This window comes from Nansenia antarctica, assembly GCF_963989245.1.
Source record: "Nansenia antarctica genome assembly, chromosome: 11".
NCBI classification, from domain to species: Eukaryota; Metazoa; Chordata; class Actinopteri; order Argentiniformes; family Microstomatidae; genus Nansenia; species Nansenia antarctica.
Window position 1 is genome coordinate 24,384,601 of NC_137681.1, and position 19,713 is coordinate 24,404,313.

The 19,713-nt window shown below is 42.5% G+C and overlaps 1 protein-coding gene across 1 annotated transcript in view; it reads right to left on the reverse strand.

Moving 5' to 3' along the window:
- Positions 1–4,601: 4,601 nt before the first annotated feature.
- Positions 4,602–19,713, reverse strand: part of LOC308168031 (uncharacterized protein) — a gene marked incomplete at its 3' end in the record, with an annotated part of 100,122 nt that continues 85,010 nt past the window's right edge. Inside the window, exons 5-6 of the mRNA XM_080542508.1 lie at positions 5,718–5,800; positions 4,602–4,617 (exon numbers count right to left, since the gene is read on the reverse strand). Of these exons, the coding sequence (XP_080398634.1) occupies positions 4,602–4,617; positions 5,718–5,800 (99 nt within the window). The remainder of the gene's footprint in view (positions 4,618–5,717; positions 5,801–19,713) is intronic.

The window sequence follows — 19,713 nt, forward strand, 5'->3', positions numbered from 1 at the left end:
TGTCTTGAGACAAATAAGACAAGAGACAATGAGGAACACTAGTGTTAGAATCAGAAGTTTCTTATCATTCTTACAACACCTGGATTCATGGCCATCAGACGCGTTCCCAGACAGTAACACAATGGGTCGTATGTGTTCGTAGGATACAATACTGATAATGTGCATATTAAAACAGGAACACTGACGAGATATGTAACATCATGACTAAGCAGCTGGTGCTAGAGAATGAACAAAAGGACCGTTGAAATATATATAGTGCATAATGTATATAATGTGTCACCATGTGTCAAACTCACCACATTGTGTCATAATTGATTGATATTTCTTTGGATAAAGGCTTCTGCTAAATGCCCAAAAAATGCCAAAAATGTAAATGTAAATGTAGGCCTGCTTTGTTCTGCATCCATATATATATATATATATATATATATATATATATATATATATATATATATATATGTTACGGTACATGTGGGAAAACTAGGGTTAGGGTTAGGTGCTAGGCAGTGGTGTAGTCTACGTGATACGCAGGACTACGCCGTATACCCACTAGGAAAGGCCAAGGATTTGCGTATACCCACTAAAAAATGTGCGAGGATACGTAACGGCGTTTTGTGACAGAACTTTCACACTTTTATTCATAAAATTCACCCCGTCTGTGTTACGAAGCACTTACTTCGAACTTTCTGACATGTTTGTTATCGCATAACCAGTCGTTCAGAATGCTAGTCTCAGTATTTCCCCTACAATTGCCTTGGGGTGGGCGGGCCAGACCTCCACACACAGCTTCGTGCCGCTGGAGAATGGTTTTGTTTTTGTTTTGTGTGCGCGAGCGACGCGAGAGAGTTTTTGCAGGGTAAAGCTCTGCAGAAGAAAGTAAGCAAGTTGAAACGTTAGCAAATATAATTACTGTGTTCTGACAGAGAAAGTTGGTTCAAATTAGTCGTTATTATTGTGATTAGAAAGTGTCTGATTATAGTTTCATGGTGTGAATAATAGTGTCAAAGAACTAGCTAGCTAGCTCAAAGGTGATTAGATGAGCGTGTCTGCTGCACACATGCCAGCTAAAGAGCTAACTGGATGCACTTTATTATTTTACTTAAAGTATATATACAATCTTTCTTATTCTGCTAGAATTGGGCTTTATGGTAATACCATAATGGTATATTTACAGTACATGGACAGTGGATTGAAGCATTGGAACAAACCCTCACTCATTGGAAATGTCTGTTTTTTTGTAGTTGGACATACGATTTTCTTACAGGTGAGAGAGTAAGTAAAGACAGTATCTGACTCCACAGCAACCCAATATTCAATTAGAATGATGTTATGATTTGATATTAATTCAATGTATACCTCTTATTAAATTATAAATACTCTGGTTGTTATATTTGCCTTTTGGTTGACAGCAAAAGAGGGAGAGAGGAGGATAGAGAGGGAGAGGAGGAGGAGAGAGAGCAGGATGGTGTCGGCACACCAGAGAGACAGCAAGAACCAGGTGAGAAAGTGGACATGTAGTCAAGACCACATAAGTAGCCTTGAGAACCGATGGTTCTCGAGCCTAACGGCCCTTAGGGGGCAGGAGCCTATCTCCTGTTTCTGTAGCGTGAGGCAGCTTGATGTACAAGTACAGTCCATGCCCCCCCCCCCCCCAAGGCAGCAAACACCGGTGTAGATGCATACTGTATGCATAAGTGAGTGTGGTGGTGCTTATGGGGTGTCGCTACGGGACAGGTGTCGCTCTGACTGGGAGGGCAAAATCACAGTATACCCACTAGAAAAAACTAGACTACACCACTGGTGCTAGGGTGCTACGGTTAGGGTTAGGGGTAGGGTTAGACATGCCAGCATGTACCAAGTGGACGTAGTACCTAACCCTAATTGTAGTTTTCCCACATGTACCGTATTCCCACATGTACTGCAACACTGTGGCATAAACAATGGAACAACCGTTTGATTGACATTTGGAAGAGTATTAATCATCTACAGGTGGAGAACTGATGGTAAAGTGTTGTCTGAATGGCATTTGATGGGAAGGTTTACATAATAAGCTTTATTTGTATAGCACTTTTCCTGCAAACGTTGCAGCTCAAAGTGCTTTAACAAAATATCTTAAGAATTACAAGATCTAAACATGTACATACATATACAAATATATACACATATAAAGATTCATCAACTAATATTAAAAGATACATAATAGTCATTTAAAGGCAATATTAAAAAGATGAATTTGTATTCTTGAAAACTAATTAATCTAATAATTAGGTTTACACTATAACCTAACTGCTTTCTTTCTTTTTCTTGTACATCTTAAGGGTCGGGCAGATCCTCACCCAGCAAGGCATCTCACAAAGTAGGCGAGTCACCTGTACGGGCGGACCTGTGCCCGGTCAAAAATTAATCTCGTGGTTTGAACGAGGACACGGGCGTCACCCCGCGTCGTTATTTTCCACTCATCAGTTTAAGGCATGACCTATCAATAGCCGAGCACACGTCTATATTCCTGGGGAAGGTTGTTCTGGTCATGGTGATCACCGGGTCGCGTTAATTCAGAATAGTGAAGTCGGCTGTTTTATTATTTTTCCAACACGTTTACATTATAAATATCTAAATATGTCTTCATGTGTACTGTTTACCATCAAACATTATTTCGATTAGAATGTGTACATAAAGAGATTATAGATCATATATTATAGATAATAAGATGAGCAATGAATTATTTTGATCTGAGGTGATTGGTGAAGAGATAACAGCAGTTTCTCTTCCTCTATGTGTCTCTTTAGGTCCCTCTCCTCAAGATTACCGTATTTTTAAAAAATGTTTTATTATTATGTAAAAATGGACAATCCTTTAATGTCGGACAATCGTTTTGGTCCTATTTCATTAATCATTTGGAGTTTTATTGATAACCTGATATAACTGTGATAACATGGGAGCAACAGTAGAGGGAGCCCTTGGTCTTCTGTAGTGCCTCCTGCCTAAACAAGCCTTGACTCAGTCATTCGCTTAGGGTTATGGTCCAGCAGCTGTAAGTGAGTAAGGGGTTAGGGTTAAGGCGTAGGGTTATGGTCCAGCAGCTGTAACTAAGTGAGTAAGGGGTTAGGGTTAAGGCGTAGGGTTATGGTCCAGCAGCTGTAAGTGAGTAAGGGGTTAGGGTTAAGGCGTAGGGTTATGGTCCAGCAGCTGTAAGTGAGTAAGGGGTTAGGGTTAAGGCGTAGGGTTATGGTCCAGCAGCTGTAAGTGAGTAAGGGGTTAGGGTTAAGGCGTAGGGTTATGGTCCAGCAGTTGTAAGTGAGTAAGGGGTTAGGGTTAAGGCGTAGGGTTATGGTCCAGCAGCAGTAAGTGAGTAGGGGACAAGGATCGGAGTGAATACGCACTCCAAATACAGTATGGCTAACCCATATATAAACTATATGCACAGTGCATATAAGCCTGGAATAACAACAAGTCAAACTTGGCCTTAGTGGGAGTGAATTGACTGAGTAAAGTATTTGTTATTATTTGATTTCAGTGAATCACACTGCTGCGAGGCGTAGCCCCGAATCAGGAATGTATGGTGTGAAAGTACTGGGCAGGGGGGTGTGGGGGGAAGGGAGTGCTGAGGGATATGATTGACACAGTAAAGCCAATGGCAATGTGCCATCCGTTTTCAACACTCTTTCTATTGACTTCTAGCTGACTTGACTTAATGAAGACCACGTTTGACGCGATGGTCCACCAGACATTTTGCGCATCTGGGCGGCAGTGTGACCTGGGAACCAGACTACAGGAAAGCCAAGCCTATCAACTGGCTCATCTGTGTCCCACATCACACTGCCCCACTCTCTCCCTCTCTGTGAAGCTCTAAGCATCTTGCCACCATCAGGGTCAGTGTGTGCCCACTGGTGGAGAAGTCTGTTTCTAGTAGTAGAACGTTCCGTTTGCCAAGTCGCGTAGGAAATTTTTTTTTCTTGTTGTTCTTGGATGAGTTGGATCTCAGGTACAGTGCCAGACAGGTCCGCGGCTTTCGTGTAATTCCGCCTCGTTGTTTTAACAAACTAGTCAAAACACATCTCTTCTCCCTGGCCTTTGACCTGAGGTGGCTCACCTGCCTTCCCGACACTGCACTTTGCACTTTTATTTGTACTGCACCTTGCTTTTAGTGTATTTTATCTATTTTATCTGTTTTCTTTCATCTGTATTTTATCTCTTTTATCTTGTTTTTCTCTTTTATCTGTTAAGCACTTTGGGCGGCTGTTGTCGTTGTACATTTTGTGCTATATAAATAAACGTTACTTACTACTTACCTACTTAACAATTACAAGACTTCTTCTATTAAATAATCACTGCCACCTGTGCCATATGCCATTTTACATTATAAGAAAGAGATTGCAGTGTAATAACAATTGCCTCTTCAGCAGTAGGGTTAAATGGATTTTCTTTTTTATTATTGGGTTGCACTTGCTTGCTTTCCTCAAAGAATAGCGTAACACTTCACTGGAAGGTGTATTGTTTTGTAAGCACTGTCTAGATCAGGACGCTGCTTTGAATGAAAGGGCCTGGAAGGAGGTGTTTTAACCATGAAGGGTCTCTGATCCTCCTGCATCATCTTATAATGTTCACATGTGGACCGACCTGCCAGACACAACAATAACACACCCTACCTTGGTGTTGAGACGACACGGTAACTTTAGCCCTGTCTATCTTTTAATCCAGGACTAAACCCTGTAATTAGAGATGTCCATGTGTCAGAACACTCTTAACCAGACAGTGGGGGTCAAGCTGCCTTGTCTTGGTGACAGGTCTGCCTCCCTGCTACACAGTGTTGTCTCATTGGCTGAGATGAGTCTTCCACTTCTGCTGTGATAATAATAATAATAATAATAATAATAATAAAAATAAGAATTTATTACATTTATTAATCGCTTTTCATTATACAAGAATAATCTCAAACTGTGTAAAATAAACTATAGAAAATGGGTGTGGCCACAGAGGAGAGTGGGTGTGGCCATAGAGAAGAGTGGGTGTGGCCATATAGGAGTGTGGGTGTGGCCATACAGAAGAGTGGGCGTGGGCACACACAGGCTGGGTAGTGGAGCGTCGCCAGGGAACCTTAAACAGACCACATGTGGCTGGAACAACTTAAATATTTAGCTGAGCTGGTTGAAAAGCCTGACGATTAATCTTTACAAATGAGAGTGTGTGCCTGTGTGGTCAAACAAACTGATGTCAGGCCCTAATGAATCAGGAGAGAGAAAGAGAGAGAAAGCTGTGGGAGGGTGTGTGTGTGTGTGTGTGTGTGTGTGTGTGTGTGTGTGTGTGTGTGTGTGTGTGTGTGTGTGAAAGAGAATAAATGTAGTCATCAGAGGGTTTGTCAAACCAAGAGAGAACTTAATTTTTTGATCTTACAGTTGGGTTTGTTGTTGAAAAATAAGAACTTGCACTTGGATTCTTAACTCAATGTTTCGTTCACAGTTTCAAACTGAAACCACCACTACAACAATGAACAATAGCAAAAATTAGAAAAACTTTTCTGAGAAATATGCAACTAAACTCTGGTGTTTAGTTAGGAGCAGTGGTATGGTTTCTCTCCTGTGTGTATTCTTTGGTGTGTCTTGAGGTATCGTGCTTGACTAAAACTCTTCCCACACTGGGAGCACTGGTATGGTTTCTCTCCTGTGTGTATTCTCTGATGAATCTTCAGGTTTCCTTCTCGACTAAAACTCTTCCCACACTGGGAGCAGTGATATGGTTTCTCTTCTGTGTGTATTGTCTGATGATTCTTCAAGGTTCCTGCATGAATGAAACTCTTCCCACACTAGGAGCACTGGTATGGTTTCTCTCCTGTGTGTATTCTCTGATGGTCCTTAAGGTTTCCTGCTTTACTGAAACTCTTCCCACACTTGGAGCAGTGGTATGGTTTCTCTCCTGTGTGTATTCTCTGATGTTCCTTAAGGTTTCCTGCTCGACTAAAACTCTTCCCACACTTGGAGCACTGGTATGGTTTCTCTCCTGTGTGTATTCTCTGATGAATCGTCAGGTCTCCTCCTTGACTGAAATTATTTCCACACTGGGAGCAGTGGTATGGTTTCTCTCCTGTGTGTATTCTCTGATGGTCCTTAAGGTTTCCTCCTCGACTGAAATTCTTTCCACACTCGGAGCAGTGGTATGGTTTCTCTCCTGTGTGTATTCTCTGATGAATCGTCAGGTCTCCTCCTTGACTGAAATTCTTTCCACACTGGGAGCAGTGGTATGGTTTCTCTCCTGTGTGTATTCTCTGATGGTCCTTAAGGTTTCCTCCTCGACTGAAATTCTTTCCACACTCGGAGCAGTGGTATGGTTTCTCTCCTGTGTGTATTCTCTGATGAATCGCCAGGTCTCCTCCTTGACTGAAATTCTTTCCACACTGGGAGCAGTGGTATGGTTTCTCTCCTGTGTGTATTCTCTGATGGTTCTTCAGGTGTCCTGCTTGAGTAAAACTCTTCCCACACTGGGAGCACTGGTATGGTTTCTCTCCTGTGTGTATTCTCTGATGCTTCTTCAGGGTTCCTGCATTACTAAAACTATTTCCACACAGTGGGCAACGGTAGGTCTTCTCTCCTGTGTAAGTCTGTGGGTGTGTTTTATGGTGATTCTTCCGCCTTGAGCTCCTGTGTTGTTTATGGTTTCCTGATGTGGTGGAGCTGGGCTCGCTGTCTGAACCTGGGTTGGAGCTCTGCTGGTCTGTAAGAATAGGAACATATACAGGGTTACATAGGCAAGTTTAACTTTGATATATAAGTTTAGGCAAGGCAAGTTTATTTGTATAGCACATTTGTTACAACATGGGCAATTCAAAGTGCTTTACCTACAGCATTAAAAAAAATACAGCAAGAGGAGGATAGTAAGAAAAAAGAAAAAAAGAGAGAGAGAAATTAAATAGATAAACATTTAACAAGATAATAAACAATGAATAAAAATATATAGATAAAAGTGTTCTCTATCTAAGTATGTCTCTCAGAGATAAACCTCTGCAAGTATCGTGCCCTGATACAGGATTAAGGTAGCAGATTATCACGGGTAGTGGCTGCATGTATGATGCAGAAGAAGTTGATTATCATTATTAAAAAACAATAGTCATGAATATGCAAATATTCTGGGTGCGTGGAACACTATTTCCATACACCCATTCACCCATGTGTCGCATTCGATTGGAACAACCCACCGTTTGCATCCCACCCCTGCTAGATTCCCCTGGCCCTGGTAACCACCCTGGTAAACACAGGGATGTGTGTATTTTTATGTTAGCCCCCCGGGAAGTGAAGCATGCCCGTCCTGCCTGCCTGCCTATACTATCTACATACCTATACTATCTACATGCCTATACTATCTCCATGCCTATAGGGCTGCAACTAACGATTATTTTGATAATCGATTAATCTGCCGATTATTTTTTCGATTAATCGGATACAAAAAAAGCGGGAAAAAAAGATTTGTTTTGCAATTTTTTTTTATGTTTTCTAAATCAGCCAGGCCTATACATATACATGTGCAAAAAGAATAAGTATTAATAAAAAATAAAAAATAATATAAATAAAAAAGGCTTTGCTACATCAAATAGGTTTAACAACAGGCCATGGACTATGGCGGTAGATTGTTTCAATAAAGTAGTTGAACTCTAGCTCAATACATGCATTGTTTTAGGTAATAACTTTGCTTAATGTAGAGGTCAGTAACCCAAAGTGCAATATAGGCTACAGACAAGACACTAATGTTTTTATATAACAGATATGCTCCAAAACAATGCAATGTGTCCTCTCACTCCATACAATAGGCTAGGCTACAGTCAGTGCCTCACTCTAACTCACGGGTAGCTTGGTAGGCTACCACTAGCTAGCCTTTAGCTTATCACCTCTGCTCTACCACTGACGTTAGCCAGCTAGCTAAATACACTTGTCATGCAATATTGAATGCGAGCAAACACTCACTGGCTATCGCATTACATTACAGTCATTTAGCTGACGCTTCGCCAGAACTCACACTAACGCATTTGCATGGAGAGCAGGAGACCATGGAAGGGCTGAGCCCAGCAGGACTAAAACAATAGGAAGTTAGCTGTAACCCTCCTCTATAGAAACATAGTTAGTGTAACCCTCCTCTATAGAAACATAGTTAGTGTAACCCTCCTCTATAGAAACATAGTTAGTGTAACCCTCCTCTATAGAAACATAGTTACTGCTGTGGTTCTCAGCACAGCTACGCAGACTACAGCTGGACGAGCAGCGTAGTGACAGTCAGCTAGCGGCAGCAGCGAGCTAACCCTGCTAGCTAACTCACTAGCATGTCCTGACAGCAGACAGCAGACAGCTTCACTCTCAAGGCTTTTGAGTAGCATGATTTAAATGTAGCCGCCACGCCGGTGTGCGAATTTGCGAAACCTAGGATGGTATGGGGAATACCGCTACCTGATTGGTTGGCGAAAAACATGTTTATTGACTGGGCAACACAGTGTAAATACAGAGTTCAAGTTTAAAGTTTAAAGTTAAACTTCACCAAACAATCTGGCAACCCTATGGTTTCTGGTCGGAAGTATTGAACGCATTTCACATTTACGATTGCCGGCCACGCCCATTTTCCGAGCAAGTTGTCGGGAGAGATGATTGCACAATTGAAGAGAATTGACTCTTAACACACCTCACACCACAGGATTCTGTTATAGGAAAATGTTAAGATCCATCTGATAACCGGGCGTTTTCTGTCGTTTTCAGACATCCGAAAATCGAAAAAGATTATTATTATTATTTTTTCACCGAACAGTAAAAAAAAAAAAGCGTTAGACTAATCAATAAATTAGTCGTTAGACTAATCGAAAAAATAATCGCTAGATTAATCGTTAGAAAAATTGTCGTTTGGGACAGCCCTACCAATCAGCACCTTTCATTAACGTACCCAAGGAAGTTTAAAGAACGCACTCCCAGTGTTGCCAACTTCCAGAGCCCCTTGGCGACTTAATTAGTCAAAAGCGACCAGCGACAAATCTAACTTCCTTTTCTGGTCATTTGGGGAATTACTGTAAACTAAAGCATCTAACATATCCCGTATTCCACTGTTCACGTTACAACCGAGCTCAGGAGAGACGAGTAGGGATACAGTCTATGGCGAGAGAGGGTTGCCGTCTCCTCTCTCCCTCAACACTCACTCCCGCGGCCAGTCTGATATCAGCCACGGGGAGCGTACTGTTGTTCCCCGGGTCCTCGCGGGGGGTTCAGGCAAAGTTCGGGAAATAACGGACGGTTGTCATGTGTTTATACAGCATGGATGTTATGTGCCTAATGCCTTTGATGCGCACACTTGCTACTTGCCGCTTTCATAATTTTATTTAGCCTATATAGCACAAGTCATGCATTGCATGTAACCTCAAGTGCTGAACAGTATTAAGTAAACCACAATGTATGCAACAAACTACAGCAGAGGCTTTATCACCTGAGGCGACTCAGACTTTATGGGGTGAGAAAGCAGATCATGAGAATTTTCTATCAGTCCAATGTTGAAAGTGTAATCAGATATGGAATAATTGTGTGGTTTCACTGGTTTGGCAACTTAACTGTACAACAAAAAAACAGACTAGTCAGCATTCACAAAACAGCTATGAAAATTGTAGGTGAAAGAGACTATGTGATCCTAAATAAACTATATGAAAAAGCTGTCCTGGACAAGGCTAACAAGATAATCGCAGACCCCCAACATCCGCTCTCCACAGAATACGAAGTTCTCCCCCTAGGTAGAAGGCTTCGCATGTCAAGATGTAACTATAAGCTCTTAAAACTATCATTTGTCCCATTCTCCATTAAACTAATAAATTCTCTCAAGCAGAAACGATGATTAGGACATGATCACCAGCACCTGCACTTTTAGACACCACTTGAAGGGCCATGTGCAATATTCGAAAACACCACTTGAAGGGTTATGTGCAATATATATTTATACCAAATGATGCCATGTCCAGGTGGAAACTGCTGCCAATGTCACTCAATGTTTGTTGCTGTCCTGTTGTTTACTTTGTCTACTGTATGTTGTATGTATCGTCACTGTTGCACTTGAAGCATGAAAGTACCATGCCCAAGACAAATTTCCCCTCGGGGACAATAAAGTACAATCAATCAATCAATCAATTTGCTAAAGCTTAGGGGCGACCGTATCTTTTAGCCATAGACTGTCACTGCCTGTTAATAACAAGGTAGGCAAATGACAGTATCCCGTCTAAAGTTTTTCACCAGCCATGGTGAGAAGGCTAGCATACGTTACCTAGTGACTGACTGACAAGGCTGACTTGACAGTAACGTTACCCGTGCAGGCTGAACAATAGCGCGAGACAAGTTCTGTGAGGATATTCGCATGCGGCTCATGTGAGGAAACACAATTATATTACAGTAACAGTCGCTAACTTGACTGCAAAAGTAATGTAGCCTAGGCTGAAAAATAGCGCCAGACATTTGTTAAACACAGTTTATTCATAACATACGATTATGACGAGTATTTAAATAATTAAAATTCTCCACGATTAAGTTATCGCGGGTGTTTTTATCGCGATTAACGATAATCGTCCCATCCCTAACACACACACACACACTCACTCACTCACTATCAAATACATTATCAAGCTGCGAAAGTACACTTGATTACATGATATACTGTATTATAAATGGAATTTTATTTGTTCAATGTTGCATGGAAATTCGTTGACGATTACAGACATAATCAAATGTAGGTTGTTGCAATTACTTTGCTGCGGTAGCTATAGCGTGCAACACTCAACTGGGAGAGCTACTGTACAGTCTATCATTCATAATTGTCTGTACATAGACATACAATATCCTATCACTATTGCGTATGTAACTTGGGTAAACCCTGTTGTAGAAAGAGCTTTATACAAGGTAGATTTAGAAAATGTAAGGATACTGGGTGGTAGAACGCATTTAGGAAAAGTCATGAAAGGTGGGTCCTGAAAAGGTGAGTTTAATTATTTGTAATTTTTTTTACTTACTAGGTCAAATGACCCCACCCATGGCTGATGTCGTGTTAATAATCTCGTCTCCCTGGGGGAGTTCAAAGCTCTGATTAATTGTGTGACAGTAGAGTGCAGTAGTGTGCTAGTAGACAGTTGCTATTCCTAAAATTTATTTTATATCATATTTATCTCTCGTCCCTTGTCTGTTTTTATTATGTTTTATTCTCCAATTGTGTAAACTTGTACTTGAACTGGTGTGCTGTTGGCCAGGTCTGCCTCAAAAAAATGATTTTAATCTCAAGGGACCTTCTGGTTAAATAAAGATTAAATGAATACAAATAAATAAATATGCTAAGCCTGCCTGCGTGGTGCTAACATTATTAGCATAGTAGATTTGTGCCAGCGTGGCAACAAGGCATTCCTTTTAGCCCATGTTGCGTCGAAAGATAATAATTAGGGATGCACGATATTATCGGCACCGATATTTATCGGCCCGATAATGGGAAATTAATGTTTATCGGTTTTTAGCGGTTTTATAAAATTGTAGCCGATATAGAGCTGATAATATGAAGCCGGAAATATTTCTGCTTCCGGTTTCCGCGCTCATGATGCTGCGCCTGCGTACAGACGAGAGCGAAACATGTCTTCCCCGGTGTGTCTGACATTCTTCACAGTTTCTGAGGCAGATAGTGCGTTTGCAATTTGCAACACATGTTCGACAAAAGTTCGGAGAGGAGGGCAAAGGTCTACGAGTTACAACACAACGAATCTCATAAGTAGTGCTGTCCCAAACGACTATTTTTCTAACGATTAATCTAGCGATTATTTTATCGATTATTCGATTAGTCTAACGAGTAATTTATCGATAAGTCTAACGATAGTTTTTGTACTGTAAAAAAAAATAAAAAAATAAAAAATAAAAAATCTTTGTCTCCACCTCACTGCTATGTTTAGCCAACTTGAATGCCAACATGGCCATTTAGAAGTCTGTCCATCACCACAACACATAGCTAGCTAACGTTACTCTCGCTGCTATGTTATGATTAGCTAAATTGATGCTAACGTAGCATGCGAGCTACGAGCTAGATAACGTACAGTAGGTGCTCGCACCACAATGACAATAGGCTGCCGTAGCTAGCCAGCTACATAGCTAACGTTACTAACACCAGAAGACAAGACATACGAACTGTGGTGAGCTACATTGCTTGTGTAACATTAGCTAGTAGCTATCCATTTTTCACTCATACACTTAATTGTCTCGCCTGGTAAAATAAAGGTAAAAAAAAAAAAAAAAAAAAAAACGATTTTTTTTTAATACGACTAACCGACGCATATTACGCTAACCGACGTATTGACGTAGTCGATGACGTCGACGACGTCGAATACTCGTAACAGCCCTACTCATAAGTCACCTTAAGATTCACCATTGCAAGCACGCTGTATGGAAGGAATATCAAGCAGAAGGTAGCCTAGCCGCGGTGCCTATTGAACACGCATTTGAATTGTATTCAGTTTGTATATTAGGGAACACCAATGGAAAACGTGTCTATTATTTAGGTGAGAATGTGAATGTAGGCTATACAAGACAAGTTGTTTACAAGGAAAACATGCACTTTTTGTTTTTCCATGTCAGTGCAATTTATTTTGAATTCTTATGCAAAACGTTTGATGGGCTTTATCACAACCTACCTCATCCTCATGCACTAAAAGTAGCATAGCCCTTTTCAGTTGCTTTATTAAGCATACTAGTGTAGCCTACTATGTGCCTTGTGTCATTCTGTTTATCTGCACACTAAGCAGCCATTTGGCACTAGTTTCTGTAAAAGTTCTATAAAACTTTTGGTTCTTTAAAAGTCTTTATTTTTGTATTGACTGATGCACTTTATTTATTTATTTTTTGATATTTTATTTATGCATTTTCAATTTACAGGGATGCACTTTATTTTTGACACTTTTTTGATCTAATTACTCTTAGGTGAGCCTTTTTTGTTTTCATAAAAGGAGGCCAGATCTTGGCAAAAAAAAGCATTGTGCACTGTCTATAACAGATTCTGTTTGTTAGAGGAAATAATAAATGAACATTTGAAGAGTCAGAAGTGTTCTCTTTGTAGTGATGTAAGTTAGATTTAGTGAGATCACTATGGAATATTAAATCATCAATCTTTGCTCACTACATAGCCTTTCTTACCTTCAGGTGTGCATGAACTACAGGTTATCAACTGTGAAATTATATCTGTTCTCATATCGGTTATCATATCGGTTATCGGCCACGAGAAGCGGGTAAACATCGGTATCGGTTGGAAAAAAATGCATATCGTGCATCCCTAATAATAATAAAAATAACTTTAATTTATATAGCGCCTTTCAAAAAAACCAAGGACGTTTTACAATTCAAGGGAATGATCAGACAGACAAAACAGAAAACAAACAAAGCAAAACTGAAACATTGACTAGGGGCCAAAGGCCTTTAGAACAGATGTGAACAGATGTGTTTTGAGGTCTAATTTGAAGGAGTCCAGGGTGGGGGCATTGCGGATCACTGTGGGGAGGGAGTTCCAGAGAGTAGGTGCGGCCACGCTGAAGGCTCTGTCCCCAAAGGTCCGTAGGTTGGTGCGGGGGGTGGACAGCAGGCCCATGTCTGCGGACCACAGGTTCCGGGAAGGGGTATGTTGGGGGAGGAGGTCAGTTAGGTACTGGGGGGCACAGGCGTGGAGGGATTTGTAGGTGAGGAGGAGGATTTTGTAAGTGATGCGGGACTTGACCGGGAGCCAGTGGAGGTGAATGATGGTGAAACATGTTGATGTTTTAACATGTGTAACAGCTGCTGGTGTTTTGGGGAACAAGTAGTCAAAGTTGTTTACATATTCTGAAAGGACAGATTGTAATTGTTTAAATTATGTGTCAAACATTGAAATCGGAAAGAAGTTGGAAAAGATATGCGTATTTGAATGTTGGTAAAACTCAATCAACTAACAGAAAATCCCAGTTTTTCTTTGTCACTTCACTTGCTCTTCACTTACGACAGTGAAAATTACTCTTCTCAAAAAGATAGTTAGCAGCTCTGCAGTAGAGCCGTAACAAGGACCCCAATTGAAATAAGCCAGTGGCTTTCTTGGGTTTTTATCCTGTTAGTTGACCTTGTATGTAATATGTACTTTCATGTACCTACTTCTGCAAATCTTCTAATAAAGTTTTCAATCAATCAAAAAACAAACACGCTTCCAGTAGGGACAAGGCTATAAAAAGTCTGGCTGAGGTTCTCCCACGCACACGCGCAGCTGAGGTAAGGTCGATGGTGACTTTTAGGCGTTAGAGTTTGACGTCATCATGACGCACACATTTTTGCAATGCGCAACTGTCAGCGCATGATCAAAACATGCCGGCATCGATGAGAGGAATCAATAACCGCGGATGCATATGATTCTGATGCATCGAAACATTTGGAACCGGTTCTCGATTCCCATCCCTATACAATTTTCCCAAGCAGGTGACTTAAGTGAAGCTGGAGGAACTTCAAGCTCTAGTTTAAACTATCTAAGCTAAACTACTGATAATCTCTCTTTGGCGTGTGTGCGCAAAAAAGTAAGCTGCATTCATTCAGTACACACGGATACTAGGGATGGACGGTTTTTCGGTTATACCGAAAACCGGGGTTTATAAAAATAGAAACGTTTTTTTATCAAAACCGTCTGAAACCGGATTTTAAAATATTTTTTTATATATATATATATTTTTAAAAACATTTTATCAAAATATCATAGATTGCTATATAATACATGCCTAGAGTGTGTACAAGAGTGTGTGGTTGAAGATGCTATAAAAGTGATTTTGTAAACACTATAACTTTGTTATAACTTGTCAAATAAATGACATGTCTAAAAAGACGGGTCACGTGACAGCTTCTCTTCAGAGCAGAGAGTGAGGAGAAAAAAAACAATGGCTAGCGTGAACGAGTTGGTGTTCAAGAAAAACACGACTTCTGTTGTATGGACTCATTTTGGTTTCGTACCAAATGACACAGGTGAGCCAGCAAACGTGGACGAGGCAGTGTGTCGACACTGCATGAATAAGGTGGTAGCCAAAGATGGCAATACTTCGAATTTACGTCGCCATCTAAAAACAAATCACCCGCTTATTGCTGCAAGGATGGTCTCGTGTTCACAGGCCGACGCTGCTCAAGCAGGCCCATCCACGCGACCTACCACTTCACTGGTACAGCCCAAAATAATGGGTGCGTTCGCAGGGACAGGCAAATATAAAAAGGACAGTATGCGATGGAAAACCTGCACTGTTGCTGTGACCAGGTATTTGGCTAAAGAAATGGTCTCTTTTCAGACGGTGGATAAGACATCGTTTAAGGCCATGATACAAACTCTGGACCCCCAGTACGAGCTGCCTGGACGGAAATATTTTTCTAAAACGGCCATTCCGGAGCTTTATAATAAAGTTAAGCAGGAGGTTCACGTGCTGCTGTCGGGGGCAGACAGTTATTCATTGACGACAGATATGTGGTCGTCAGTCAACATGACACCATATATGTCGTTGACGTATCATACAATTACACCCGAGTGGAAACTGGAGTCGAAATGCCTTCAGACAACGTACTTTCCCGAGAGCCACACAGCGGTCAATCTTGCTGACGCGCTCGGAGACGCACTTCGGGAATGGCAACTGGACGAGAACAAACTCTCGGCAATAACCACGGACAATGCTGCCAACATTGCTGCCGCAATCAGGTCCCTGCATTGGCCGTGGCTTAACTGTTTCGGCCACAACCTTAACCTGGCTGTGACAAACGCAGTGCAGGACCAAAGACGGACGACAGACCGTGCCCTTGGACTCTGCTGGGAAATCAACGGGGCATTTTCACACAGCTGGCACCGTAAGAAAGAGCTGCACAAAAAACAGCTGGAATTAGGACTCCCAGAGCATAGTCTCATAACGGTAAGCCAGCATACACCAATTTATTACAGGCCTAATGTGGTGCAGAATGACTAATAAATAATCTTACAGGTTAATACAGTGCATGATGTTTGTTGTTCATTATTGCCTACTTCTTAAATCATTGTAATTCATTAAGTAATTAAGTTTTTTTAATCGACAGGATTGCGCTACTTGCTGGGGTTCTAAACTCGCAATGGTTGAGCGCATCCTGGAGCAAGCACAGGCGATCAGGCACGTCCTGTCTGATGACAGAAGGTGCCACCTCCAACTTTCATGGCAGGACACTGATGTCCTGCAGGCTGTGCAGGCTGCTCTCAAGCCAGTCAGTAATTTTACTGACATTTTGTCTGGAGAGAACTATGTCACCAGTTCCTCTCTCCTACCCATGCTCCAGCTCTGCAGGGACGATGTGTTGGCTGTGTCAGATGAGGATGTCCAGTTGACAAAGTCCATAAAGGCTGGAATTCTTATTAAGCTTCAGGCCAGGTATGAAGGTGATGCGGTGCGCGAGCTGATGCGCAAATGCACCTTCCTTGACGCTCGGTACCGTGGAGGATACGAGAGGGATGACACTGCTCTGGGTGAGACAAAGTCCGCGTTAGAGACCGAGATGGTGAGACTGGAGAGGCAAGGAGGTGCAGCAGCCGGTTCAGTGGCCATCAGAGTGGAGGAGGAAGAAGGAGAGAGAGATGCGCAGCCTGTACCCCCGAAAAAGAAGAAGACTTTGGGCAGTCTGCTGCAAAAGAAAGTTCGGGCTGCGGCAGGTCCCCACGTCACCACAGAGGAGCGAGCAGAAGCAGAGATGTATTGTCGCGAGCCTGTGGTTGACGGGGACGAAGACCCTCTTCTGTGGTGGCAATCAAATGGAGCCCGCCGTTTTCCACTGATGTCGCGGGTGGCCCGAAAATATTTGTGCGTGTGTGCCACAAGTTCACCTTCAGAGCGGGTGTTCAGCGCAGCAGGCAAAATTGTAAGTCCGTTCCGAGCGCAGCTGAATCCTGAAAAGGTGAACATGCTCGTGTTTCTTGCGAAGAACCTCGATTAACGGACTATTTAATAGCCTTTAATAGCTTTTATGCTCATTTTTTGTTACTGCCGGTTTTTGTTATTTAGTTATTAGCCATAGGTTGTGAATTAGAATTAGAATGAATGTGATCAGTGATATCTTTGCACAATTGTTTTACCTGCTTGCACTCAATTTGCACTCGTTTGTATTTATATATGTTGTTATTTACGTTTGCTATTCTATTCTATATTATTATTATTATTTAATAAGCCGTTGTGAATTAGAATTAATGTGATCCGTGATGTCTTTGCACAATTGTTTTACCTGCTTGCACTCAATTTGCACTTGTATTTATATTTATAGATGTTTTTGTTTACGTTTTCTATTCTATTGTATATTCTATGTTGTTCAAAGAATAAAACTGGAACATGTCACATGTTTGTCGTGTGTGAAAATAACAATGATACAGTCTGAATCTGAAGAATAACTGAGGATTAATATCTAATTGGGATTATATTTAAGGGTAACGAATAGGGATGTCCCGATCCGATACTGATATCGGATATCGACCCGATATTGGTCCTGAATGCTGGATCGGGGATCGCACCAGAAGAAAAAAAAGGCTCCGATCCGATCCTACTGTCATCCGCAGTCAAACTTATGTGTATAAGCGATGAGGGAATAAAAACAGTGAACAGAAACACGTGTCGCAGAAATGCTTCACGTGAGTCCTATATGCGCTTAAAATGCGCATAGCGCTTCACGCGAGTCCTAAATGCGCATAGCGCTGCGCTGTGTGCTTCCGGTTTCATTACAAAGAGGTTAACCCTATATGTGCCTGACGTCTAACAACATTCAAATGACTCTAACTTCATATTTTTTCGGATTTCAATGTATGACACTGTAGTGACCGCTCGCTAGCAAGCAGAGTATTCGTAATTCACGGCGTTCCAGCCTTGTATAAAGCACTGTTGATATGTTTGTGTTTACTCAATCACCCAGGATGCTTAGCGGGTGATATGACGGGATATAAGTGGGACAGAGAGGAATGAAAGTTTGTTGTTGTCAGTACGCATGCAGAGAGTGAGAATAAAGCACATGATTGTTTTTCTACCGGCAAACCGACTACATCGTCCTGTTATTGCCGTCACTCCTACATTGGTGACCCTGATATTCTCTCGAACGTTTTCGGAGATCATTGAAACATGACAACAAACGCAGTTTCACTCAAGCTGCCCGTTTTTTGGGAACAAAATGCCATTGCATGGTTTGCACAAGCTGAAGCTCAATTCGCCCTCAGGGATATTACCGTGGATAATACCAAATACTACTACGTGGTAGCAGCTCTAACCAATTCAACGGCAGCGAGAGTGGTGAGTCTTATTGAAAACCCACCGGCACAGCACAAATATGTTACCTTGAAGGCGCACCTCATCGATACTTTTTGTCTGTCTGAATCTGAACGTGCACGCCAGCTCCTCTCTCTCCCTGGGCTCGGTGACACAAAACCCTCTGAACTGATGGACCACATGCTAGCTCTGCTGGGCGACCATCAGCCGTGTTTTCTTTTTAAAGAGCTTTTTCTGCAACAGTTACCAGACCAGGTTCGTTTTTCAATGGCTAATTCCATCAAAACAGACTTTCGTCAGCTAGCCAAGGAAGCGGATATATTTTTCTCAGCTGGGAAGAAGTGTTTTACAGCCACCATGGATGAGTTTGGGTTCCAACCACTGTCCATCTCCGCTACTGCTGTGGCCCGACGGGTGAGGCCGTCGGGGTTGTGCTTTTACCATATGAAATTCGGGGACAAAGCTAAGAAGTGCCTGCCACCATGCAACTTCAGTGTGTCGGGAAACGCACAGGCCGCCACTCATTAGCAGCTGTGGGTGCCGGCCATTCTGCAGGCTTGCTGTACGTCACTGACTCCCTCTCCGGCCGCCGTTTTCTGTGTGACACAGGTGCCCAGGTGAGCGTGCTGCCTGTATCGGCAATAGACATTAAAACAGCGAAACGAGGACCCTCCCTTGAGGCTGCCAATGGCAGTGCTATCGCTACCTTCGGCAAGCGCACTGTGGGTTTGTGTTTTGCTGACCAGCGTTTTACCTGGAGTTTTGTGTTGGCCAAAGTGTCTACTCCCCTCTTAGGCGCTGACTTTCTCTGCGCTAACAGCCTCCTGGTGGACGTGGGGAACCGCCGACTCGTCAACGCTGAGACATTCGGCTCCTTGTCATGTGAGCGCAGTGACGCAGCCACAATGAAGCTGTCCAGTGCTGTCTCGCCGGCTGACGATTTCTCTCCTCTTCTATTGGAGTTCTCAGACATCACAACACCTACCTTCTCGGCTGCTACCACCAAACACGGCGTCATGCATTACATCTCCACGGAAGGCCCACCAGTGCATGCCAGGGCCCGTCGCCTCGACCCACACAAGCTCACCATCGCGAAAGAGGAGTTTGCAGCCATGGAGGCACTTGGCATCATTCGCCGTTCTGACAGTCCTTGGGCCTCGCCTCTCCATCTCGTTCCCAAGTCCAACGGAGGCTGGCGTCCGTGCGGCGACTACCGGCGTCTAAATGATGTCACCACACCTGACCGTTACCCCGTTCCACACATTCAAGACTTTTCGGCCCATCTAGCGGGCGCGTCTATTTTTTCTAAAGTGGATTTGGTACGGGGATACCACCAGGTGCCAGTTAGCCCTCAGGACGTCCCCAAGACAGCGGTTATAACACCATTCGGACTTTTTGAGTTTTTGAGGATGCCGTTTGGCCTCAAGAATGCTGCCCAGACCTTT